Raw genomic sequence first — 27,466 nt, forward strand, 5'->3', positions numbered from 1 at the left:
TCCTCGCAGATGACGGTTCGGGTTCATTCTCTCCTGTTGGGTGGTAAGTGTGGTCCATTCCCAAACTTTATAACTAAAAAAACTTTTCACTACTCTCTATCGATGAACTACTAACACTCTGCTGTTTCTTCCTCCTTCTTCCTTCCTTCCGCTGTCTTCGTTGGTTCATTTATACACGCAAAACGCATTCTCTGGCTGGCTGGATTGTCCGCACGGGCTGCCTTACATACATGGCAGCGGAAGATGGCGACCTCTCTAAAGCAAGGCCCTTGCTATATATATATATATATATATATATATAAAAGCATACTTATAAGGCTACGAAAACCAAGCGAATTTTATTTTATAGCGATTATACACTTGTATAAACATATTAATGGGTAGAATATTCAGATTCAGATTCAGATTGACAATAAACCATGCCAAATATTACACACTGGCCCTTTAAATGTCTCTAATGGACTTTGTATTGTCCAGCTCTGTAACAGCTCACTTGTATGCCAACTAAAGTGTTCCTCTTGCTTCTGTACACAACACTTCTTTATCATAGTGTGGCACACACTCTGGATAACATTAGCTAAATGCTCTAAATGTAAATGATCAGCACTAGCTGATCATCTACAGTGTGGACAGTCAGTGCTGTGTGTGTCTCTGGATCAGAGGCAATATGAGGTCACATTTCCCTGATGGTGCAGGGAGGCACCAGGGCGTGGCTCGGGTCAGGAAGTGGAGGAGTCACACTAAATTCTTGCATGGAAATTGGTTGTGTGTGTACTTTGCACATAATGGCTGTACACTCTATGTGTGTGTTGGAGGCAGTGTTTGGCTACAGGGAGTTGACAGGGCAGTGTGTAACCAAGCTTTATATGAAGACTTGTTGTCTGGTGGTTATAGTAACAACACACAGCTAGCAAGTGTTTGACTGCAGCTGCTCTCCCCCTGCTGTGCACCCTCTTCAATGTTTAGGGATAGCAAGGGTCTATTTACCAGGCCTTAACCCTTCGTAGCCCTCCAGTGAACACCCAGTATATGTGAGAAAATTGTGATGATATCTTCATAGCTTCTCTAAGAACAAATCTTTCATTGTGCAAGTTATTGCACCAAGTTAATGAACTGTTACCCACAGCAGCTGCAGCAGTAATATTTTGATTTACTGAGTCATTAATTAATGACTTAATGGACAGATAGGCTGTGTCTTTTTAAATAATATAGACTCAACCTTTTACACTATAATAATATGACTGTATCAAAGGGTGCATTCGCCTACACTAACTTTATCTGTTATTTTCTTATTTATCTTTAATATAAAGTATATACAGTAATATGATCTATACATCTACTGTATGGCCACCTACTCTGTTGTAAACAAATAACCTGAGCAGGGTATGACCCAAACTATGGGACTCAACCTCTTTCTGTCTAACAAAGGCTCTGTTCTGCTTGCCTGCCAGACCCAAACCCACACAAAAGGCTCCTTCTGCCACCACTGCTATTGTTCCTGCCCGCTGCCTTTAGTGCCTCACACTGTCGCAGTCTGGATGGTCGCAGCCACACACCCTGGCAACACACACATTCTTAGAGGCACTCAACAAGCATCCAGACAGAAAAGCTCATGCAGATGGGGAAATGGAAAACCCAACAGTGGACCTGTGTATTTCAAAAAGTAACTAACACTTAACAGTGACAGCATTACATTTAGCTGAAACGGTAGTACAAAAAGTAAACATTACCAGATTTAGAAAATGTGGTTCCCTTGCTGCTATAAGGAACTTCAGAGAAAAGCACTGATCAGATTTACAGCCCTACATCAGCTTATCTCCACTAAGAAATAAAAATGACTAATGTTTGGAGTGGTGTTATATTTGTTAGATTATCAATACTTTTAAACTTGTCTGAAAAGTGCCAATACAGTATGTTGATGGACAGTAATCTCATCTCCCTGAAGACACACAACCAACACCAACAGTGACTTACCGACACAAGTGCAGGTGGGGAACTCTGCCTGAAGATCCTTGGAAGGAGTATGCAGCAAGGTCTTGGTGGGGGTGTCTAGGTAGCGAAGAGGAGACTCTAAGAAGCCTCTGAGAGATGGAGAAGAAGGCAGACTGTCCTTAGTGGGCGTGTCCTCCTCAGAATAGCATGTGGTGGAAAGTACTGCTATATCACCCGAGGTTTCAAGCTTCATGCGTTTTGACAGTGGAGAACATGGCATGCTGAATGTATCCTGTAACACACTCTGCTGCTGCTGCTGCTGCTGCTGCTGCTGCTGCTTGTCCAGAATGGCCTCCTGATGCAAGGAGAAATCCCTCTTAGAGCCTTCTGTGGATGCCTGGTTCAAGGTGGCTTCACTTAGGGTCCCTGACTCATCCTTGCTGACTTCCATCTCCTGATCATCTGGATGAGGTGTGGAGTTGGCTTGAGTGGCAAGAATTAAGGGAGCTGACTGAGGGGTGGAAGATGATGTGGAACTGAGGTCCTGAGGAGTGGTCTGGGACCAGTTCCTCGGTTGAGGGGCTGTGGCGGTCTCCTCCATGGGCTGACTGGCAGGTACGTCTGGGACTGCATCTCCAAATTCAGCCTCAAACTGGCGGATCAGTTCTTCATACTTCGGGTCGATGTTGATGACACTCTGTAATTGTAAGGTGCTAGATGGAGATGTGGAGGTCACAGGTGTGGTGGTGCTGGTGTTACTGGAGGCCAGGCTGCCCACTTCCTCTGACTTCGCATGGGCTACAGGGGACACAGGTTGGGGCAGAGGGCCCATGAGGGATGGAGTGTGTTCTGACAAAGCAGTGGAAGAGGGAGTCATTGAGGAGTTGGAAATGGATACCTGAGATTGGGCTGGGGCAGGGAGGCCTGCAGCAGCAGCCTGAGTGGAGTTACAGTGGAGGGGCAGAGAGGGAAGAGGACCTGGTTGCAGGCTGGTCAGGGCCGGGGCTCTGTCCATCATGAGGACTGGCGGTTTTTGTATGGAGATCTGAGTCTGAGGCAGGAAGGTTGGCATGGAGGCTTTCTGCTTGGTCTTCTTGATGATTATTTGTTTGGGTTTGGGCAGAGGAGGGACCGCAAGCATCCCACTCATAGCTTTTATGACAGGAGATCCTTGGCTGCCTTTTCTCTTCTTGGGTTCCTGTTTGATGGCCAGATGTGGCAAACCTTCTGCGTCCATCTGTGGCCACCATTTTTTCAAGTTTTGACAAACCATAGGTGCACGGGGGCCTGGTGCTCCAAAGCCAGGGGAGTGGTTAGAGAAGAGGTTTCTCTTGTAGTGAAGGTGCTGTTGCAGAGCTGCCTGAGTGGAGTGGCTGATGGCTGCTTGGCCAGGAGACAGGGGAGTGCCATGGTAGTGCTGACCCTGCTGCTGACCATTAGCCATGCCATAATGTCCCATGGAGGCAGTGTGATGGTAGTGCTCATCAGAGTCTGGTTCTTGCTTTATCCTTGCCAGTGCTGGGTTGTCCTGGGCCTGGATACCTCCATTCTGGTTCAAGCTGATCTGCTGTGTGACTGGAGGCTTGAAATGAGCATTGCTGAACTTGCCACTGGTGTCACCCAGCAGCTGTTTCAGCTCTGACATGGGGTCTGAGCTGCTGTGAGGTGCAGCAACACAGTGAGACTGGGGCTCAGATTTTATACACATCCATGGGTTCCTCTGTTCAGAACCTCTGCCTGAGCCCTGCTGCCACTGCTGGGGATTAGGGCTGAAGCCTGGGTGCTTTCCCTGACCTGGGAAGGGAGAGGTAGAGGATGGCAGAGGGGTAGCATGGGGTGGCTGGCCTTGGGATTGGGGCCTGTGGTGCTCACAGGACGTTGGGGCCTGCTGGATGGTGTGTAGTCCTGGAGGGACGGATTGAGAGCGTGAGGAAGATGAGTGGGTGCATGGAGAGGACGGGATTAAACTAGTCCCATTGGGGGGCTGAGATGGGAGGTTCTGGGTATGTTGGTGGTGATGGAGGTTACTGTTGTAGGAAGCTTGACCTGGACAGCCATCAGCTCGTGGACCAGTACCACATAACTGGGTAAGGGCTTCTATGGCAATGGCTGTCTGAAGACTGATGTTCTTTTCCTTGGCTATGGAGAGCACCTGGGGAGAGCACGGAATCGGGGGTTTGGGGCAGGGCACTTGGTCTGGGTGAGGGCCTTGCGTTCCCTGTTGTTGCTGGGGGTATGAAGAAGACAGGTGGTGGCCACCATTCATTTGGGGGTAGGGCTGAGGGTGATGCTGCAAACGGGGTGGCTGTGCGTAAGCCTGTAAGTGTGGGGGAGTATCAGCTATCTTGCACGCATCCTGATCCTCACCGGTTGCCAACTTAATCTTCTTCTCCAGCCACTCAAGGTAGTCTGGACAGTCGGGCCCATCACAGTTGCAGTTGGGGGGCTTGTGACCATGTTTGGCTTGGCTCAGTGCTGTCTGTAGGGTGTTCAGGTCTTCTGGAGGTTGGCAGCTTCCCTCATGAGCTCCTGCAGAGAGTTTGGCCTGGGTCCCCTCAGCACCCATCTCCTTGGTGAACTTCTCATACAACTGGGCTGTGTTAGGCTGCACGAGGCAGGGAGAGGAGGAGGAGGGAGGCAAGGAACCAGCAATAGCAGAAAAAGCCACCAGATTGTGGGCATCCTCCATGTTTGCGTGGTGGACAGGTTCTCCAGGGGTTGTACTGCTGCTGCTGTTCCAGCATGGTTGCTGTTGTTGGGTGTCACTGACCTTGCCATGTCCTGACACCCAGCACTGCCTTGGAGGCACGCTTCCTGTCCTCTGCTGCTCTGTTTCCATAGATGTCGCATCATCGTTAGGGTAGCGATTCACCCCATTGGCCAGTTCCAGGCTCAGCGCGCCTTCCTGGAGGCGGTCATGTGACCCAATTTCCATCTGGCCTCCACTTCTGGGGCCATCCACTGAAGTGACTTCGCGAACAGTCTGAAAGACAACCATGGAGGGAGGTTAGTGAGGTTTTGGGAATCTAATCAATCCAATATGTAAAACAACATTATACACTGTACATCAGACACTTGAACAGATAGACCTCAAGTGGTGCTCTTTTGCCCTCTGTCTAGACAAGTGCAATTTTTTTCTATTTCTTTTAATTATTATTCATTTCAGTTTTTAAATTTGGCCCATGGCATTAATACTCAAAAGTGTGCTATGTGCCCGACAACTGCATTTAAGTCGAGCCCCTGCCCCTTTCTCTTCAAATTCCCTTGTGGCTGTCGCACACAAATCAAGCCCCCTGCAAAGCCTCAGCATTGCTTGTCACTGTTGTGACATTAAACCACTATTAAAACATTGAAAAAAAAACCCTGTATATTTTAGGCAATAACCCGCCATTGAGCTTAACAACAAGTAAACTGGGGGTTTACCAGCTGTCCTGTGTGAGCAGAGAGAGACGGTGAATTTCTTTCCCACTTCCACATGTTTTTTTAAACCAAAACTAAATTTGAAATAAAGTTAACTTGTCCCACATTGCATCTCTGATAATCAATTTTAACAAAAAAGACATGCAGTTTGGGGCTGCAGTGTGTAAACAGGGCAGAGGAGGAGTGCCGAGCTGCATGCATCTGTTTTCTGGGATACTTTAAGAATATTTAAAGCTTATTTAGAAGATAATTATAGGAATTAGCATGTGACTATTTAAAAAATCAAAGAGGAGAAGAGAATGATAAGAAGACTAGAACAAATTGAGAGAGGAGAGCAAAGGAAAAGGAGTGGAGAAAAAAAGAGGAGTTTAGCGGAGCGGAGAGGAGAGGAGAGGTTTTCAAGTCCCTTTATTAAATCATTTCAGCAATGACTGAAAACCATTAAGTTCAAATCAAGAAAAATGAAAAACAAAACAAACAAACAAAAACAGAGAAAAACTGCTCCTGAATAAACAGTCTGCCAGACACAGTACGTTAAACAACTACTCAGAAATGATATACCAGCTCTCCATTCCCTATCACAGAGCACATGACACCCCCAACAGTCCATCTTTCTTTAAAGTACTGTAAATTGTCCACAGATTGACAGTAACAATATTCCAGTCTGAGCCGGGATTTCAAGAGTGCTTCTAAGACCGGCACCAGCTCCACACTGCCGGCACCCCGAGTTCGGTGCCTGCGAGTCAGCCAGATAGCCAACTTGGCAGAGCCAAGCAAAAAGTTTATCAAAGTGGAGAGGAGAGGAGAGGTAACTGTAGTTGTAACTGTACGTAGGCCTACTCTGTAGTTCGGAGGGTAGACTGGTTGATTTATTATTTTATTTATTCAGATTTTCAATTTTCAATTTTGTGTGTAGAGTTGTTGATTGTGATGGTTCTTTACTTGATAGACTACTAAAGTGTGCACAATGTAGCATTGTTTTCTTTGTTGTTGCCTGATTTCAATAAATTAAAAAAATGTAGAAAGTAGAATGTATGGCAGCTGCTAGATGTATGAAATATAGATATTTTGACACCTCATACGTAACCCAAACAGACATTTCCCTGCTCTACTGTGCACACATGTACTGTACGTACTTAGGCCTCAAGCTAATGAAGCCCTCTGGTGCTGGCAGATAGAAACCTCCTTTAAGGGTGCACTTTGTGTGTGCACAGTTTGTGTTTTTTGCACCAGCACTTTGCATGTGGAAAAAAGAAAGAAAGAAAGAAAGAATGAATTGTGAAAGTGATGTCCCTTTTTACACTTGAGCACCTGCCCTGCAAACTGTCTGTGTGCAGCACTACTGTACATTAGGCATTATTTTGAATAATCACCAAATGTCTGTTTAATAATGGCTGTAACTGAATAAAATAAATTGGTGTTTGTATCTGTATTCCAAGAATCAGTTGACAGAATGATAAATATCAATCATCAGAGTAATATCAGACTCCATTCCCTTCTAACCAGCTCTTATCCAGGATTTCCCTCCCACCACTACACTGAACATATAGTGCTGCAGGGTCAGGTCAGTAGGGCTATGGAAAAATGCATTAACTATTGCTTCAGTGGAGTGTTTTCATAACAGACAAGTGTTTTGTCAAGCAAGTCACAAGTCATGTAACATGGTTTCACTGTTTTTTATAAATGGACACTGTGCTCCAGATCAGTTGGACTATGCAAAGCAGGCAGTTGGGAGTTACAAACATGTCACCCATAGTGCTGGGAGACTGTGTGTGGCAGAGGTGGGGCATAAAATACACACTGAATTTATCTTATCTTAGTTATCTTGCTCTTTGAGGACTTATTGTTTAATTGCTACTTTTAAACTCAGAAAATTCTCTTTACAGAGAGAGTGCTTCTATAGGAATATGTTTTCCAGTTGTTCATTGAAGGCTTATTGGTATCTTTTGACTGCTGAAATTTTATTTCAGCAGCAAACTGCAGCGTAATTGAGTGTCTGAAGTGAAGTGTGCAGTGCAACTCTTATTCACTGGAGAGATTATCAAAATCCAAAGACATTTTCATCCAAAACAGGACTTGACTGGTAAACTGAAAATTACCTGTATATCTGAAGAGCAGTATGTTTAAAATAATTTGTAACACACAGGATCTAAGATACAAAGCCAACTGATCAATGACCACTCTGCCCATGTTGGTAAAAGTCCTTTTACCAACTCAACACCACAGCTGTTCAGTCAGTACACTTACAATAAGGGTTTAACCATTCATTACAACAATATGCAAGGAAGTTTTTTCTGGTATGGTTCTGCTCACATGATGTTCTCCAATAATCTGAGCCAATCTGAGATATACAACATTTAATGAAAGCAAACAAATATTTAAAGAAAACCCAATGAAGGAGTCTACCAAAGTGATGGGAATTAAGTTGTTGGAAGCAAAGCAGTGTGTAGCAGTGAAAGTGCAAAGCTCAGAGTTGGTGAATGCAGATATAATGGGCACCAAATCTAGTGTTAAACAAGCCATGGACATAAATGTTTGGATAGCAAATGACATGGTGCAATAAAATGACTTCCGTAACAGGCTAAATCGCCTCATGAGAAATTGATGCAGTGATGAAAGCACAGGAAATATTTAGTTGACTTGACTTGCACACCTTTTCCTCACAAGTCAAAGGACGCATACGTTTTTTTGGGAACATATGAGGAAGGACAAAGGACTACAGCATCCCAAGATGCTCTCTGGAATGTTCCAAATGAGTGATGGGATAATGTACTCTGCCCACTGGATGTAGACTGTGGCTATGAGGCCTGTCATTGGCCGCCTATCTCAGACAGTAACAAAATTCCTGCATATTACCGTTTTCAAAATCTCCATTGCTACATGAAACTAGTTTTGTACAGCCACCTATCTACATACTTTACTGTAGCGCTGTGCCTGAAACAACAACCACAACTTTAATTACAACTTCAGTCATTTTACAAAGCCAGGGCTTCCCTCTCCACCATAACACATTGCCTCCTGTCACTATTTTGCAAGGGCACTGTCATGGCTTCCTGGGCTTAATGCCACCTAAGACAATTGTGATTGGTTTAAAGAAATACAAACAACCCATTAAGACAGCTATGTAAGACTAGTGATAATGTAGACTCTCAAGTTTTGTGCTATTATGTTGAACTGACTCCAGAAACAGTGCATAATTAAGGCAAACACTGGGCCGAAGTACAGAGATATTGACTTTAATTTAAAAAAAAAAATCCCACAAATGACAGCACAGCGCTCAGCACAGTAATGACAATGTGTCACTCGATCAGTCATTTGGGTCAAACCACCTTGCACAGGTGGGACTCTAATCCTCATTTTAATTCACTATACTTCAGTAAAATGTGTAATTTGTCAAAAAAGTAGGTTGTATGTTTTTGATGGTGAAACAGGAGTTTTTCTTTGAGGAGTTTGGACCATGCACTTTACTGTACGTTACAGTTGAAATAAGAGCCTCTTTCAATAAATGTTTTGACCTTTTATTAGTTTTCAAACTATTGTTGCAAACAAATCCTTGTCTTTGCTATCAGTGATTTATACAGCAAAAAAGAAAGTGACAACTGACTGCTTCTGACATTACCACCTGATCTATAACTGAATCTATCTTTGGCTGGATAAGTAACATGGTAACTACACCTGTATTTTAGATAAACTGTTGTCACAGATGTTAATTTTTTTTTTTACTGCAGGAAGGAACTGCATTCCAGTATATGACATACAGTGAGTGAGCGAAGTCTGGCAGATAGAGAGCAGATATACTATGAGCAACGACATTCAGGGAGCCTATCAAACTCTGAGCAAGCCTAAGCAACTGCTTGCTGTTGCAATGAAAATAGTACGGAGGCGCACGAAAATTCGTCAAAATAGAACCAGGGTTCAAACAAGTGACAAGTTGCATAGCCTGTTCGCTGATGCATGGAGCAGGTTAGGACATCTTCACTGGACACCACTGAAACAATCTGAGGTTTGCTGGCTCACATGCTTGTTCATTCACATTGCGTCCAGTAAGGAAGAGGTGTGATGGGAAGTGTCTAAATATTTTATAAACATGCTGGCTAAGAATCACAAATAAAGGAGTGATTGCTTCTCATGTCTTTTGTCCTTTGAATAGGTTTAAAGACCGTCTCAGGCAGTTGGTAACTCCTATCAGGAGCTGATCAGTGCAGCTACTTATCTCACTTCCTCTGAGTCAGAATTGGGCTAGTTACCAGTAGTTACATTAAAAAGTGCAAATACCTCACTTGGACTTGTGTGAAATTACATCTTCTGAGCATTAAGTTTATTTTAGTCTTAAAGCACCAAGGGGACAAGTTTCCCCCATAAAAAAAGGTGTAGACGATTCACAAGTAACTACTACATTTACAATCTTGACATGTTGAAGCCAACTACGGTGCTCCAATTCACTTGAATACTAAAATGTTACTTGGAAACAGTATTCAGCCCAGGTTAGCTCCTCATAGATTATTATCTAACTGTGTCTAGAGAAACAGCAAACAAAGATAATCCAAGGGCAGGCTCAGAAATCATTGACAGAGTTCATGTTGTGGCTGAACATATCTAACAGCCTTGTGAGAAGAAAATAATGTCAGACTCACTTTATAAATACATTTGTGTTAACCCAATAGATTGAAGCCAACACACTGTGGTAATGACCTTTTCAATGTCTAAATCTTCAACCTTTGTGTGTACTATGAACACACAACATGCACCTGCTGTATGCCTCACATTGTACAATAGTGACAAACTTCCATGCAACAAAATTCTGGTTGCAAGTACAATCCTTCACTGACGGAAGACACAACAAGAACTGAACTAAGATAGAGTGCTGGAGATAAAAGTAATTCCTTACACATTCACACACTAACCTCCGGCTAGCTGTCAGTCTCACACCCCAACATAGATTTGAACTGGTTCCTGATTCAGAAGAGTCAGAAAAGCCCCAACATGGCCTCTGTTTGTAGATCCATCAGTGTATGACAGTAGAAGTGAGCCTGACGTCCAGCTTCCCCAGTCATTTGAATATTATTGAAATGAGCCTTTGAAGTGGCTAATTACTGGACAGGCAGTATGCTTGGCTCTTTTGAATCCACCTTCTGCGCTGGGTGTCTGTTGGGGGTCCCAGGGGGTGGCGGTGGTATTGGTAAGAGGTGGTGCGGGGTTGGAGGGGGGGTTGTCGGGGGTGGCAATGAACAGCCGGCATGCAATACGTGAGAGGCCCCATGTCTGCACTATCAGTGGCATCAGACGGGAAAGAGGAAGGGGGGGTGTAGCTGTGCACGGCAGTTATGAGAACTGCAGTGTGTTGAAACATAGTGACTGCAACACTGCACAACCTAACATCCCACAATCAGTCACACTGACACTCTCTTTTCCTCTTTCTCTCAGTTGCATATACAAAACACTGCCACAGACATGAGTCACGTGGGTTTAAAGCACCTCGAGCTGCACACTGAGAACAAATGGACTTTACTCTGCTTGGCTGGTGCAGATAACAAACACTGCACTGCACACAAAATAACAGATCTTTCAATCATATGATCAGAGCTTTGATTAACCTTGATTGACTTTTTTGTGCATCTATATGCTGGTCCAGGATGGAAACACTGCACTCACACCTGCAGCGCTTTACACCTATGCGGGTGCCTCGGAGTGTACAGACCACGTGCTTTGACAAATATTTACACCGTAACAGAGTCTACTCGCTTGCCAGGAGTTCATCTCAGTCGTTTCTCTAAGTGTGTCACTCTATGTCATGTTTGTACATGCTTGACACACCAAAAAGTGCATCTGAAAACATTAACACACCTGACCGAAGCAGATCTTGCACAACCTGGTAGACCAGACACTCAAGTCTGGGAGCCCTTTAAACAAGCCTTTACATCTCTGTGTGAGAGTACTGTTTAACACTGACACTGCAAAACTAGAGGGAGGAAACAAAGCCTTTAAAGATCCTGCTAGTGGTGAGGGGCCTAAGTTCAGACTGTGGTAGACAGCTGAACCTAAATCCCACATATACAACACATGCTCCCCCTCCCTCCCCCCCTCCCATTCTCCCTCTTGTCCTCCTCCTTCTTCCCCCACCCCTTCCTTTTCTGCCATGCAGAGCTGGAACATGAGAGAGAGACCCTGACAATATGAAGCCGGCTGAGAACCCAAGGACCAGCAACACATACTTACGTGGTTCTAGACGTCCAGACGAAGTAGCCGGTCGTACAGCAGGATGAAAAAGAGGAGAAAGAGAGGAGCATGAGACTTGCTTGCTGGCAAGCAGCCCACAAGCAATCCAGCCTTGTTGGGGTTGTATTCCTGTTTATTTCATCCAGTCTGTGCGGCGCACAGACAGAGCGAGCGCGGATATACGCATACATGCATTCACACACGCACACACAGCTACCCGCACACACACAACACACCTCCCCCCAGCGCAAACCACACGTTTTTCATTTCTCTCTTGCCTCTTCTTATGGTCGACGCTTTCTGTTCTCTCCTTTTTCCTTTCTCATTATCTCTGTCTGCTCCTCCCTTCCCTTTTTCAATATCCTCTTTCTTCCTCACGGCTACACATGCAGTCGGCTTCTCTTTGCAGCCCCCACCTTCCCCCCCCCTCTCTCTCCCTCCCTCCCTCCATTCCCCTCCCTCTCACGCAGCCTCTCCCTCCATCTCCTCTCTCTCTTCTGTGTGTGCAGAGCGAGAGGCCATTATCTGAGCCACAGCGGGCACGTACGGAATGGAGGAGTGTGCAGTGAGCAGAAACAGAGAGAGCTGTGGGGGATAGTCGCGAGTAGCGGCAGCCTAGGAAACAGCACAGTGCAGCAGAGCTCTTACCAATGAGAAAACCTCTCTGTCACTATCCACGCCCTTCAGCACTACTTGCTCTACTGCATTAGATGATGTTACATTTCAGGCTATGTTGTGTGTTTGGTTTGTCCACAAAAGGTGTTGGCAATTTCGGCTATGACAGCGCTTCTCTGCTTTCGAGTGCAGAGGCGAACCGGTGGCTGCCAAGCGAATACACAATCTCAACCCACAACGGCATCAACAGGAAAAAGGAAAAGGAGCAAAGAAAAGCAACGTTGTTATGCTTGTTAATGCCTTCTGCAAACGGTATCTGGTTTTCCTTACGGAGATTTCGTTCCATGTTTGAGCGTCTAGATTGGGCTCAGCCCTGGGCCAAAGGAGAAGCCACTGATAATGGTTCTTTGATCTTCATCTTCGTCCCCATCCACATTCACATCCGTTGCCCGTTGATCGCTTGCAACATAAAGCTTCAATCTTACACCTGTGGCTGATAATAGATCCTCTAACAAGGCTGCACGCAAAGAAAAGAGAGAGTTTGCTTGATGAAGAGGGAGCTGATTTGCTGACGGTCTTACTGGCCCTTCCTCCAAGATCCAAAGGATACAGAAGAGGTGGTAGGTTTCTGATTGAAGAAAGCTGAGGGTCGCTTGATATACAATCATTCATCAACATTCTATATCAACCCACTCACCTACAAGGGGGAAGAAAACGGAAGAACGATGGGGATATGATTACAACAGAGGTAAAAGAACGAGACAACTACGCTGGGCAGTTGAGAGGGAACAGCAGATGACACTTCGACATCAATGAGAAAGAGTAGCAGGATGAAGGGAATGGAGACACTGAGGAGAGGGAAGACAACAAGAGGGAAGTCTGAGGAGAAAGCAGAGTCGCTCAGTTATGATGTGACTGATTCTGTAAAGGGAGCGGAGATGATGATGAGGAAGAAGAGGGCGCAAACACAAAGAGGATTTTGCAGGTTGTTGCCAAACGAAGACAGCAACCACGAGTAATCAACCCATTACAGTTCGCTGAGGACGAAGGACTGTCCTCTCCTGTCCACTAGATAATGTCCTCTTGTCTCCTCACCATTGTTCTGCCTTGGCGTCATCGCCATTATCATCATCAACGTCGTCATGATCGCTGGATGTTTCCCCTCGCCCACTTGCTGGCTGACCGGCCTTGTGGCGTCTCCTCTCTTCTCTCGAACATTGCTGGAGTTGTGGAGCAGATTTAACCAAGAAGAGGAGGAGGAGGAGGGGGGGAGAAACATGGCCGTCCTCCCCATGCAGATCGTTCAGCTCCTGCGTAGTATTTTCCCCTTATATTACTGAGCATGTGCCGGCTACACCGCGCTATGGCTGGATTAACTTCAGTAGCCTTTCCCTGCTTCTCTTACTTTGCCTTACCCTGTTTCTCTTGATCTCTCATTGCTCTGGCTTTCTCAAAGTGCCTCTGCCTCCCTCTCTTGATTTGCCTCTCTGTTTTGTTTCCTGAGCCTTTCCTCCTTCTAACATAGCTTATTGCATTACCGTTCCAACACTTTCTGACGCGCCCGCTCTCTGGCCCTGTAAATTGCACACTGTCTGCCTCTCTGTTGCCACACATATTCGTATATACACACACAGAGATGAGCGTCAATCCCAAAGAGAAACACAGCGCAGCCTAAGCTGTCTAAGGGAAGGAGAGGAGAAGTAGAGCATTAGGTCACATGACCAGGGAGTGCCAATGAGCGAGAGGGAGAGCAATGAGCAAGAGAGGTAGAAAACACATGTGGCGATGACGTAGCTACATCGTCATCGTCATCATCAGTGTCTCCCACCAGGGTGCTTGCCTCCACCACTGGGTGGGCACGTTTCATCTGACACATGTGCCCACTCTCTACTATCACCATCGACACACACCAACGGACACTCGAAAAACATGCTCTTTCATTCACCCCACTCGCTTGTGCTCACTCACTCCTCTGGCTGCAATGACACAGCATTTGGAGTTTGAGACCCGACTTAACCCCTGAATCACTTGCTCTAAACACACAGTTCCTCATTTTAAAGAAATACTGAACACAACAGACCTTTTCTATCCTTTAATGCTATGCTCCTATCAAAAAACGTATACAACATTTGCCACAATAATTCATTTGTCAAAACTAACGTTTGTTAGGACAGATGAAGGACTAGGCAGACCAGCAGTTATCACAACTGGATCTAATTTAAACTGTGCTATAAACGAAGGACATCACATGGCGATCACCATTTTTAAATGAACATCAAGAAAGCAGAACAAAAACAAGCTGAACTTGTGACCTAGGAAAGAGTGTCGCGCTTCACCAAAACACATTAAGTCATATTGTAAAAACAGGAGTGAGTCTGTCACTGTCCACATACATAGCTGAGTAAAACAAAGAAGTATGATTTGACCTAAACATCAACATAAGAGAAAGAACCACCTTCATAACAAATACAGCTGTTTCCAACACAAGATACGGATACTAAACAACACATTGTAAATATAGTATATATATGACATAATGTACTGTATGTAGGTAAATAAAACTAAATCATAGTGAGGCTAATCTTGCTTCAAACACATGCTCTTTGATGACTCAGCCAGCAGAATAAAGCAGATGTCATTTCAGGTAAAACATTTCGGGTATTTACCTCAATCAGGTTTGGCTGTGTTTGACAAAAGAACAGAAATTTCCTAGATCATTTAGATAAGCTACAACAATAGAGAAGGTCATAAAGTATGCTCATGACTTTAGTGTTATGTCTTTCTGTGTGATTAAAGCCATACACAGAGACAACACCACCATGCTGCTATTCAGGTTTGCCCAAGAGAGCTGTCCTGACACCACCTCCTGAACACAATCAGTTACTTCTCATCCAGATAGCAGAACAATGTGACAGATGATAACTGGAAGAGTAGCCTTGCCCTAGTTAACTTCTTATTCAACTGTGTTCATTTCACATGACACTAAGCCCTCAGGACAAATGATAACAACAGCTGAAGTACCTAAACTTTTCAGTGAAAATGAAATGGAAAACATGAATGTTTAACACTTACGGTAAACCTGCTGTAACCCGGCATTGAGAGAGGGAGAGGAAGGTTCAACAGAGACTCCGATTCTCACATCAATCACTTCATCTCACAATCTCCTCAAATTATCGTTCAAATGAGTTGTTTCACGCCCTCGTCTCTCTCTTTCTCTCTCTGTTTCTCTCTCTCTCTCCATTGCTCTCACTCTGTCTCTCGCTCACTGTTTCTCAGCAGCGCAGAGGAAAGGTCTTGGTTGTAGGAGGGATGACTGACAACAAAAGTCCATCCTCAGCAGTGTGTGTTGGGTTGGCTTGCATATGACTAAGCCTGAGTCATCTTTCTCTTTTCTTCTCAACAAAGTCCTGACATAAAACCCTCACACACACCGAAACAAGCTTTTTAAAATATTACCAGCACATAGCAGGTGGGAGGGCTGCGTGCATGAAACGCACAAAAGCCAAAAGAGAATAACTTGTTCTGTTTCAAGGGTATCATGGGTGAATAATTATTACAAGAATTAATGTGATTTCACTATTTCGACACCTCCATCACCTCTCATCAGTGGGAGGATTTGCAGCATCTGAGGCAAAAAAAAGAAGCTTTTCCTAGCAGCCATTAAATAACTCATATGAGCATCACGGTCATGACATGAGGGTCCTTTTCCCCTCCTCCCACCTCTTCCTGTCAGCTGACTCCACCTCCTGCTCCCATCTACCTCCATACACCCCCAACCCCCAACCCATATTGCCCTGCAGTCTAAAGACATCAAGGTCATCTGATCTGACACACTCTGTGACTCTCCCTTTCCTTCCCCCCTTCTTTCCCTTTTTTGCTCTCTATCACGTTATCTTTCAGTTCCTTATCTTTCCTGCATGTTTCTCATCACATACACACAGAGGCAAAAACACTCAACATAAGCACACTCTGGAAACAAATGCAGAGGCACGCTTTAATGATTTTCCACACACACACACACACACACACACACACACACACACTAGTATGCATACAGTATTGGATTGTTCAGTCAGGGTCACTGGGTTTATTGGTGGGCAGGACAAGAGGCTGCAGAGCTACACTGAGCACATCATACTAAACGGAGCAGAAGCGTCACAAACTGTTTGAGCCTGATTTAACAAAAAAGACTAATATGTTACTGGAATCTCTTATTATTACGATTTGTTAATTATTAATTTCGCCCAGTTTTGTCTTTTTCAAGGTACAAATTGTGTTTTGTTTTGGATATCACTGATTTCAGTAAAATGATAGACAGTGCCTTTTTGTATCAGATATGATACATCCTCCGCGAGAATGTGTAACCATATGCAGAGTGTGTATGTATCTATGAAAGCACTGTATCTATCCATCTGTTCGTCTATAATGAGTAACACACTGTTAACATATTGTTCATATTTTAGGCATCACCTTGTTATTTCAACCTTGCATCTGCCTGCTTGGCTGTTTCTCTCTCTTTGTCTTTGCCTTCATTGCCATCTGTCCCCCCTCCACCTGCACCCATCCACCCCCTCCATGCTCGCAGGCAGGATGGTGTTAGGTTCAGGGTGTGTTTGGGTGTAGATCGTAGTGCTGAGTGTAGGGTAACCAGTCTGAGTCATACCTCCTGACTTTCGGCACGTGCAAGTCGGCACGCATAGCCCAGCTGGGGAAGGCCTAACCAGCCCACCCCACCCCCCACCCCCTCTTTACCACTCTTCACAAAGAGAAAGGGAGGAGTGGTTTGGAAGGGAGGGGAGAAAAAATGGAAAGGTGGAGATGGGTGGGGGGCTGTTGAGCAGGGTGGAGCCACTAAAAAATAACGAGGAGGAGGAGGAGGGGGTGCTGTTTTTAAGAGGCAGCTCTTTGTGCCTGAGGTTTTGGGACATGAAAAGAAGGAGAGGATTGTAATCAATATATAGAATATGATTTGGGTTCTGAGACAAAGAGAGTAGACAACAGACAGGAGGGAAACCAATGGAAAAAAGTGAGCTAAAAAAAAGAGAACATTGTGTACTACTACCTGCCAGGCTAATGTGTGCCAAGTCATGGTAAGAAGCTGAGCGGTCAAATGTAATTGGAAAATGATGTAATCATTGACAGAACACAGTTGTTTCAAATACTAGAGCAATTTTCTTCAGGCGAGACACATCACAGCCTGAAAGATTATGTGATGACTTTTTGAAGACAATATTATGGGGTTAAAATCAGAAACTGCTCAGAGTTGAGAGGGAAAAACAGACAGGGTGAAAGCAAGAGAAACCTTCCTCAGCTCTGCACAGTGGCTGGTTGCCAGCCTTGTCTCTCTCAGGACTTGGGCTAAGATTAGCTTCCCATATGTTCAAGTCAGGCGTAGCCGGGCTTAAAGGGCCAGTACTCCACTGTGCACTATGAAGCCATGTCGGTCTTTACATACACTAAATCATCCAGATTGACAATCAATGTCAAAATGTATTTTTAATCATTCATGTGGAAGTCAGGCTCTTAGAGGATGATGACAGGATGATATTTTGAGAACTACTGTGCATTTCTGGGCTACTTCCAGTTGTATGTCTTGTCTTGCATTGTAATTAGTCCAATCCACCACCTTTTCTGGAGATATCAGCATCCACTGAATTAACATGAATATACCTTTGTTGTTTCAGAAATCAATATTTTCATGTGCTTGTTCCAATAGTGTGTGTTGAAAACTCCAACAGCTGTGGCGCTGTGTTACATAAAACCTGGCAGCGTCGGGCAGCAGTGGGATTCAGGATTGTATAAAGTGGGTGCCCAGCGGGAGCAGAGGAGCAGCCACCAGAGAGGTGAGAGTTAAAGAGCTCGAGCAACAGCTGAGGGCTCCTCCCCCTGCTCTTTCCATTCATTTTTTATTAACTGCGGCACCAGGCAGCCGACAACCTCCCTCCGACATCAAACACGGATACCACCAATGATGCCAACAAGCCACCAACCACAACTTGTTGTGCCATGCAGGGTATTGATCCAGCCCTGGACTGGGCTGTGGGCTGAGTCCAGCCATGTAGGCTGGCACATGCAGGAACACAAGCAGTGTAGCAGGACAGACAGTGCACAGACAATTATCTGCTAATTGTCATTAATCAGAGATGAAACTTGACAACAGTGCAGAGCTTAGAATGTCCATATACATCAATGACTGCATGCAAGTGAGACAATTGTTGCTGACTACATACATTAAAATGTCACCTGGAATCCCATGAGAGCTTACAGGATATGATGATTTCAAGTCCTTGGGGTGTCTTTGATAAAACAGCTCTTTCATAACCATTAAAGGAAGCCTAGGCAGCACGTCTACACATGATTCACTATAGATACTATAGATCGTTGTTCAGTGGGTGTTAGCAACCGACTCTTGCTGGGTTTGCATGCAGGGTTGTAATTTAAGTTAAATGGGTAAATGTAGTTAGTCACCTTTTTCAGTGCATACAATGACTCACTATGAACTAATTCATATAATCAGTACTATCAGACTGAAGGAGCATTCTGTAAAAAAAAAATAGTAGTGTGACTTTGGGCTGCATCTAATGATTAATGTCATCATCAAATTATTATGCCATTTATTTCCACAATTTATTGGTATTTGTTGTCTATAAAATGTAAAAACAAAAACAAAATTCAAAAAAGAAAAGAAAAAAGATTCTTCATTTGCTATCATCAATGACAAAGAAAAGCAGCAAACTCGCACATTTAGGAAACTAACACTAGCAATGTTTGAAAACATTTGCTTGAACAATGACTGAAATGATTAATCTATTATCAAAATAGTGGGGATTAATTTTCTTTTGATTGACTAATCATCACAGATCTGGTGTAACCAAGTTAAATGAATGCTTTTCTGGACATATAATTTATTTCAGTTTATATTTTTGATCACTAAATGCCTTTTACTCCAGTATCTTTAAACACGGAATATTACAAGTGAATGAGATATGTCATTTATCAACCAAAAAACAACATCTGAGATGAAGTTCCGACCAAAGCAAGACTGTGACAACGTGATACCAAGATCAAAGGGAAACTCTCGACTATATGTCACAATTAGATCACTGTTTGCGTGTCAGGGCACATGGGAAATAGAGCTGCAGTTCTTTACTGACAGAGTGGAAACCTTGCAGAGCAGTAAATACATTGAAAGCCAATGCTGAATGGAAGAGGTGATGTCAAACCCTCCGCTTCCGGAGCCTGTACTATAAACCAAACCACTTACTACACAAATACACACACATACACACATGTGGTGCCGGCTAGTTGGTCATGTGACCAACCTTGGATGCCGGACTTGAGCTAAAATTAAAGCAATGATGTCATCAGACATTCAGTGTTGCCACGGAAACTAGGTCAGTGTTAACCCTTTGCGGACAAGGCTGGGGATTCCACGCAAGGCTAAACATATGATTAACAAACGCTCCATCTGCCGTCACACACTCAGAGGTTTGAGTGTTTCTACTCTGCTTTTGACTCTTTCCCACCAGTGTACTGTGTGAAGTTCATCTCACGTAGAAAGAGGAAATCCTGTGTAGGGGTGCGGAAAGAAAAATCACGTGTGTGCAGTCTTACTGTCTTGTAATGTGTTGTGGTAAACTCTTACTTCAGTTTTGCTTCCTGAACAGCAAAACTGAAAATAAATCATTGAAAGTGCTGTCTGGCTCGATTTTAACCGTGTCTACTATCACGAAATGTTTTTATGCTCCAACATCTTGAAGCTGTTGTGTGGATCCTTAAAATACTTAATGATACTGTATAACTACTTATTTAAAATGTCAAAAATAGTGCTGTCAGCTTGTTGGGTGTAGACTGGGTTTGCCTTTGTGTAACCAGGGAAATGTTTGACAAGGAAACAGGTCCTCACGAGATAAACACACCACCAAGGACAAGGCCCCTTAACAAACAGGATCTCAGGAAAGCCACAGAAGCAGACAACACAAACTTGTTTAACATAGGGTAGACCTCTTGTCACGAACAGACAGTTGAGTGATTTTTTCCCTCTGCAAACCAGATGGTCGTATATACCTTGTAGATAAAGAGATCATGTACATAAGGATGAGGATTAGAGCAGGCTAAGAGGTAAGTTAGAGGATGTCACTGAGCTAAACCCATTCATGACATTTGAAACAGACTGACCTATATGTCATATGACTGGTGATGCAGCTGAATGTATCTCCTGGCACAAATGTACTTGAGTCATACCTTGTCACTTCCACATGTCTAGGTTCACACAACACCGAAATGTTCCACTATGCATGTGATGGCAAGTCAAATCAAAGCTTTCTTTCTTCTACTTGGAGAGGACATCACAAGATTCTTAGAACTCAGACAACAGCTTGTTCGGTGCTCAGTAAATCCTTTCTCTATGAAGCCTCGCCGCTCAAACTTCCTTTCCACATAAACACACAAGCGTGCCCCGGCTCGGCAAGCTGTAGAACAGCAGCTCTCAGCGGCCACACGCCACAGGTTACTACGCCCGACAGTCAAACATGTACGCATGCGTGACCCACTAACTTTTACTCCCTTTACCTCATTTGACTCCAGAACCTAGGAGAAGAAGGACGGCCCCCCTGGCTCCTGAGCCAGCGCGTAGGGTTCCTCCTCCTCCTCCTCCCTCCTCCTCTCCCTGGTCTCTTGTATCTACACATGCTTGGCTCTGGCACCAATCAGCGGGCAGCGTGGGGCGCTTTAAACTGAGGACGCCGCTACTTCATCACTGAGGCGCTCAGCTCACCGCGGCTTGGAGATAAAGCCGAAGTTTAATATAGTCAGCTTCGGAGCACGGCAACTAGTACAGGAAGGCAGATGCCTAGAGATGTCTAATGCACCTTTATTTCTCTCTGCGATCATATCAGGGCCAATATAATGAGCTCATGTCTTCGCCGGAGAGAGCAGTAAATAGTCAGATGACATCTCAGCGACAGCGGTGAGAATCACAGCCTTTTCTGTGTAATAGGTGTCGATGCTTAAACCCATTCACACAAATTCATTTACATATACATACATAACAAAACTAGCAGAGCGTAGTCAGGGTTGTAAAAGTGCACGTGTGAATACACACATTGAAAGAGTAGGGGAACTGGTCCCTGCCTTGACTAACCACCACATTTACACCTCATGAGAGCATCACTGCACCGATGAAATAACAGCTGAGAATCAAAAGCAACACGGACAGAGATTACGAACAGATGACAGAGAGGACACACACAACAGTGCAGAGACACGAACCCAATGCCCTCTCTTACCTCAGCTGCCAGTTCAGGGTTTCCCAAGCAGCCTCGTCGGTTGTCTTCAAAATACTCCACCTGTACGGCCATTCAACGGAACAAGGGGAGGGGGTGGGGGTGAGAAGGAGACAGAGAGAGATGGGAGGGGGTGAGAATAACAATCAATAGAATAATGCGACAAGGGCCTGTTCAGAAAGACTCGTCATTAAGGACAGTAGGAGCACCAGGTATGACATGTATGCCATTTCACATACAATCTCACTATCATTCCTGTCATCCTCAACAACCATCAAGAAGCAGCTGTGCACACAAATGTCTTTTCTTTGATTTGTGTTCAAACTGTGATCCGGCACTTCCCTCTACTGCTGGGACAGAGAATGAGAGACAGCGAAGCCAGATTCAATTTCAATTATAGAATTATGTAATGTCTGTATCCCGACCTGGCGCAGCCTTCCTAATATATGCATTAGACAAGTCTGCGTAACCCAGTTTTTTTAAAGGGTAAATTGGCAAAAAAGTGTCAGTGAATAGGCTGGCTGAGAGTGAGATGCAATGGATGGAAATGGTTCATCAAAGCAGGTCTGATTATTGTAAAACAATAGCATCTTCTTATTTGGCACAGCATGTCCCCCTTGTCTATACAGCCCTGGCTGTCTCAATGTTAAATGATATGTTTTGCCTCGAGCTGTTCCCCAGTCCCGCCAACCTCATCTGCCCCCCTCCACCCCCCCCCCCCCGCCCCCCGCACCCACCCACCCACCTATCAATCCTAAAATAGTCTGGAATGATGAATATTTACCCTCCAAGCCTCTGAGCTGCCTTGGTTTGTACTCCTCCGTCCGCTGGCCGAATCCCCATCAGAAGACTCGGGCTCCCTCTTGTCTTCACCTCTATCCTTCTATCCCTTTCTTCTCGCTCTCTCTTTCTCTCTCTCTACCTCCCCTCTCTTCTTTCTCGGTCTCTCTGTCTCTCTCGTCTGTTTTCCAGCAGCCCATTCAGGAAGCCATCTTGTGTTTTTAATCTGGTTTAACATGAGCCCTCGTACGCACGCTCTCTCTCTCTCTCTCTGTGTGTCGCTTGCTCTCTAGCTCTACCTCCCTCCCTCCTCTCTCTCTCTCCTGCTAGTATGCCAATAGGTCTACCGCACACACTCACACACACACGTACACACAAGGGATTTTTTCTCTGTGATCGCTATCACTCCTTCCTCCCACTCGATCAGGTCTTTTTTCTCTTCTGCTTCTGCATACATCATGTGAATGCCCTCTAAACCACCCCCTCCCCCTCTCTCTCTCTCTCTCTCTTCAGACATATACACTCATGAACAAATGTACACACACACTCAAACACACACACACACGCACAGAGCTCGCCGGAGAGACGTCACGCTAGAGATAGCACACAAAGGCAGTCCGTCCGCCAATCAGCGGCCGGGCTGGGCTCTGCTGCTAGGGTGAAATAGAAGGAGAGCAAGTGAGGGCGGAGAGAGAGAGAGAGAGGGAGAGAAAAAGAGAGAGAGAGACTGGAGCTAGTAAAAAGAGGAGGTTAAAATAAAAAGGGAAGGGGTCTGTTGTGCCTGCGTGTGTGTGCAGCACCATAAAAGGGAGGCTGACATAAAGAGACAGAGTGAAGGTGGACGGGAGGTGTATGTGTGTTGGGGGGGGGGGGGGGGGGGTTCTCTCTATGCCTGTCAATTATCTCCTCAAACTCGCCTTCCCTAAACAATGCCTCTGGTATGTGGTATCGCTGAGCACCATCTGTGTCAGGGCTGCCTGCAATAACTGGACTGGACTGCACAGTGCGCGCGCACACAAACACACACACACACACACACACACACACACACACACACACACACAGACCCTCTCAGACTGCCTCACAACCCCCCTGCCTCTGACAGGCAAAATGCACAATTACACAGCAAAGCCCAACATGCTGACTCAAAGCAAGTGAAGATGCAGAAAACGAGCACAGAGCCACTGATACTGTGCAATGTTCAGAGAAGTTCAAAATAAAGCTATGTAAGTGCCATAAACAAAGTTCTTATGTCAGAAAAGATCACGAATCATCAGAGTGAAATGAATGATCTCTAAAGCATACACGTGCAAACACTGTGTAAGCTGCATTTCTTTTATACGCGGTCTGTTTGAGAATGACATACCAAGCATATTTTGGAAGCTTGTGTTCATAATGTTTACATTCTGAATGTGAAAGATCATCACCATGTACCTTTTTAAACCAGACATCAGCGTACGTTCTCTCCAAAGCGCTGGACATTCCCACAAAAAACAAGGGGAAATGGTTTGGTGCATATCAGTAAAGAGGTACCGCTGCCTTGATGCATTTCTCCTTTTTAACGAAGCCCTCTTAAAAACTGTAAATGATCAGCTTTTGTGAAACAGGAAGTTTGACAAAAACAAGTGCGCCAAAGCAGACTTGCAAGATATTAGAAATCGCAAAGACGTGCCAGAGTAAAAAGGGTTGCTGAATGAGTAACCGCTGCAGGACAAGACAAAGTCAGCGTAAGTTCATGTAGGCTGCCGAAGACACAGCGGATTGAGGTGAAACGGACAGACAGCGAGAGGCAGACAGAGACACAGAAACAGAGAGGGAATCGAAAAGAGAGAGGGAGCCGAAGTGTGGCGTGGTGAGGAGAGGCAGCCACACAGTGACACAGCATTTGTAGTGTCTGTCTGACGCTCTCATATGGCATGGGAAATCCCCTCTGCTGACGTCACACACGGGCCACGTGTTTGTACGAGTGTGTGTGTGAGTGCGTGTGTTTATGTGTGAGCAGAGGCGTGTTTGCGGTAAGCTGGACAGTGAGAGCGGTGGCTGGGCTTAAATGTGCTTCGTTACAGTTTGTCGGGGTAGTTGTAGTGCTCAGAGCAGTAGTCGTGCTATCAGTGTAGTCGCAATGCGAGCGTTTTAGTGAAGGCAGCAGGAAAAGTAAGAGTAACTATCACTCTGAGTTCAAAGTAATAGTTTAAGTAATCACTCTAACACAGCTAGGCATGTCTTTGCGAGAAAGAGTAATGCAAAGGAGGAATAAAACATCTAGCAAATCTTGTTAGATCAAACCTTCGCTCCTCTTTCAGACTGTCAGCCTTCAATGGACACTTTGCAATCACTGACAGAGCAAATCCCATCTACTCCTAGACAGCGTCATAATCCTGACGTACGCCTGCCTTCATTCAACCTCATTTCATTCACAAATGCCCTGTATGCTGTTCTGTTCTTCGCACATTTAATAGAGACTCCCCAGATGTGCTTACAAACCAACCCTTCATACAATCACACTCACTACACACAGACGCAGGGGAGGGAGGCTCATCACCGCTGTTCTGATAACATGTTGTAAAAATGTTGCATTTGGTTGCAGAGGATGGACAGAGGAAGATGAGGGTGCTGGGGTAGTCTGTCTGCAATTAGACTAATTAGTCTAATTAATGATAATGGTTGAGCTGATTTGTTCCACTCTTACTCTTACATCCTTATGGTAACCCCACTCCTCTGTTTCACTCACATGAACAGTTACAGTCACCTGTCTCAAGGGATTCACCTGGAAAGACAGCCTGAAGCCCATTATTGACTGAATGGAATATCAAGAAGGTTATTAAGAAAGAACAGGCTATGCGACTGTAAAGGCTCACGAATAAAACACATACTGAATGGTTAAATTTAGTCTGTTGAATTGTACATTAATGGATTGTATGAAATCAGATGGTCCTGCATTTTGTTGACGAGGTTAAAGCTGCTGCCGATATTAGCATAGTGCATCAGTGAGCAGTTGTCACAGTATAAGATGGAGGATGTGGTTGCCAGGCAATAAGGGACTCAGCTGCTACATCCATACCGAGGTCAGAGGGCAGGGATGGAGGGACTGGGGGAGGGATATTGATGGATGGATGGACACTTGGTTAAGAGCTTATGGAGAAAAGCTCCTGCACATCTGATGCTGCAGCACATTACACTCACCATTGTCTGTATACACAGTGGACCAATAAACATCTTTGTTGGCCAGAAGTGTTTTTTTTTTTTTTTTATTAAACTGTAAAAATATCTGAAGTGAGATAGTGTTGGAGGCAGGGTGAGGTGAGGCCACGAAACAGCTTGGCCTGGCTATGGTTTCAGAAAATTTTTATTATGAGAGTCGACAATATAACTAGCCAGTGTCTAGGGCTGGGTATTGTTTAAAAAATGATGATGCCAGCACCAATACCAGTATCCATGGGGTGCTTTCACACCTGTAGTTTGGCTCTTTTGGTCCTGACCAAGAGGAAGAATTGATGCATCATTGCATTAACTTCTGTTCTGGTTCCTGTTTACATTGAACTTATACAAACACGCCATGTGGAGTAAACATGAAGTTATAAAGACTGAAAGGTAACTTGCTGATTGGACAGTTGGCTATCGTCATGCGATTGCATCATCAGTGCATCATCAAGACCCATGTGGGGAAATCAAATTCTGGTGACAGACAAAAGGTAATGCAGCCATTTAATGCTTATGATGTTTATATTTATGTCTCAAAAAGAGCCCACAAAGAAATAACTGATTAGCGGTATTATTAGTACTATTATACTGCAAATTGACCGCATGTAATTTGGGGCTTATTACTGTTGACATACTATTTTTAATGGACTTAATAAACTGACAAAGTAGCCTACACTGAGTCCGATACAAGCACAGCAGCTTTAATAGCTTTTGACCAATTAATCAGGGAAATGGTTACCAAATTAGAAGATCACAGACATATTTCAAGATCAGCAGATGGATTTATTAGTGCCTGCTTGGAAGTGGACCGAGACTCACCTTTTCAGGTGGTTTTGGTTCGGTTGTTTTGTCCGCTCAAGGCTTTCGTGTGAGCCCAAACGAATTGTACTATCTGACGAAACCCTCCACAGCTTGTCTAGAAAACACCTAACAGCGTAGGTGTGAAAGCATCCTAAAAGTGATACTGATACCAATAGAGTACGTCATATGAGAGAATCCCTCTGCATTTTATGCATTTACTTTAATCAGATGCCACAGGTGTTTAGTATAGTCATACTTTTGAATGTTTTGGTTGCATCTTGGCACGCTGAACTGCCAGCTCCGTCAGCACAACATGCTCGACTTTACTACTCAGACTGTATGCGTTGTATTTGGCCATAAGCCAAAGCACTGGACAAGTATAAATTTTGACCTGATGATGGCACTAGATGAAAAGTCAGAGGATCGCCAAATCCACAAACAAATCATCCTGATGGGCACAAAAATATCTGCGCAAACATCTGTTCCTATTCTTTATGTAGATGTGCATAGTCAGACAAATTTTTGGCGAATCAAAATGAGGTTAAACTGAGTTTAAGTGGGTTTGCCCTGAATCTGAACCAATCACAGCTAGCTTGAAACAGCAGTAACAAGTATCCCTGTGTCCCTGCAACCTACATGAGAGACACTGTAGAAGGAAGCTGGATGAAGAAGGAAATGGGGGAAAGTTTAGTTGACTAGGGACAGAGGTCCCTCAGAGGTCGAGGGTTTTAAAATATGGAGGCTGTAAACTTCTATTACCACTCAACAACAAGGGAGCTTTGGGGCAACAAATAGTGACAGTAGCCCACATATCTGTCCCATAAACCACTAAAACAATTAGTGTTTGTTGATTCAATACTGAATTGTCTTCCTGTAAAGTATTCTCATTTTGCAGGAGACCTTTATGAGTTGTTGCTGCCACTTCAGAAAGCGCTCACCAGACAGGACAGGACAGGCCTCAACAAAGCTGATGGAAACCCTGATTTCCTCTTTGTGGCTACACAAATCTTTTCCTCTTGACTTTATCCCTATTCTTTAGCACAAACAAGCCACGTCATTGTCTTGTCTGCAAAGTCATCTGCACCTCAGATCTACACCTTTGGACATACTGAGTGAAAGAGGGAGGCACACAGTATATGCCAAAACAACAGTACAAATCACTTGACAGCAATTTCTGATCTTGCTAATTGAACACAATGGTGAGTCAGGCAGTTACT

The 27,466-nt window shown here is 44.5% G+C and overlaps 1 protein-coding gene across 5 annotated transcripts in view; it reads right to left on the bottom strand.

Annotated features, from left to right (window-relative positions):
• tet3 (tet methylcytosine dioxygenase 3) overlaps positions 1-27,466 on the bottom strand; it is a 52,020-nt gene that overhangs the window by 18,768 nt on the left and 5,786 nt on the right. The window contains exons 1-3 of one of the 5 annotated variants that reach the window (XM_033620304.2): positions 22,252-22,724; positions 21,471-21,530; positions 1,975-4,915 (exon numbers count right to left, since the gene is read on the bottom strand). In XM_033620304.2, the coding sequence (XP_033476195.2) occupies positions 1,975-4,867 (2,893 nt within the window). In that variant the 5' untranslated portion in view covers positions 4,868-4,915; positions 21,471-21,530; positions 22,252-22,724. Of the gene's footprint in view, positions 1-1,974; positions 4,916-10,256; positions 10,277-11,568; positions 14,319-15,255; positions 15,997-21,470; positions 21,531-22,251; positions 22,725-27,466 lie in introns of those variants that run through there. The other 4 variants (XM_078170894.1, XM_078170895.1, XM_078170896.1 and 1 more) reach the window with 4 other exon arrangements.

The sequence above is a fragment of the Epinephelus lanceolatus genome, chromosome 9 (genome assembly GCF_041903045.1).
Source record: "Epinephelus lanceolatus isolate andai-2023 chromosome 9, ASM4190304v1, whole genome shotgun sequence".
Taxonomy (NCBI): Eukaryota; Metazoa; Chordata; class Actinopteri; order Perciformes; family Serranidae; genus Epinephelus; species Epinephelus lanceolatus.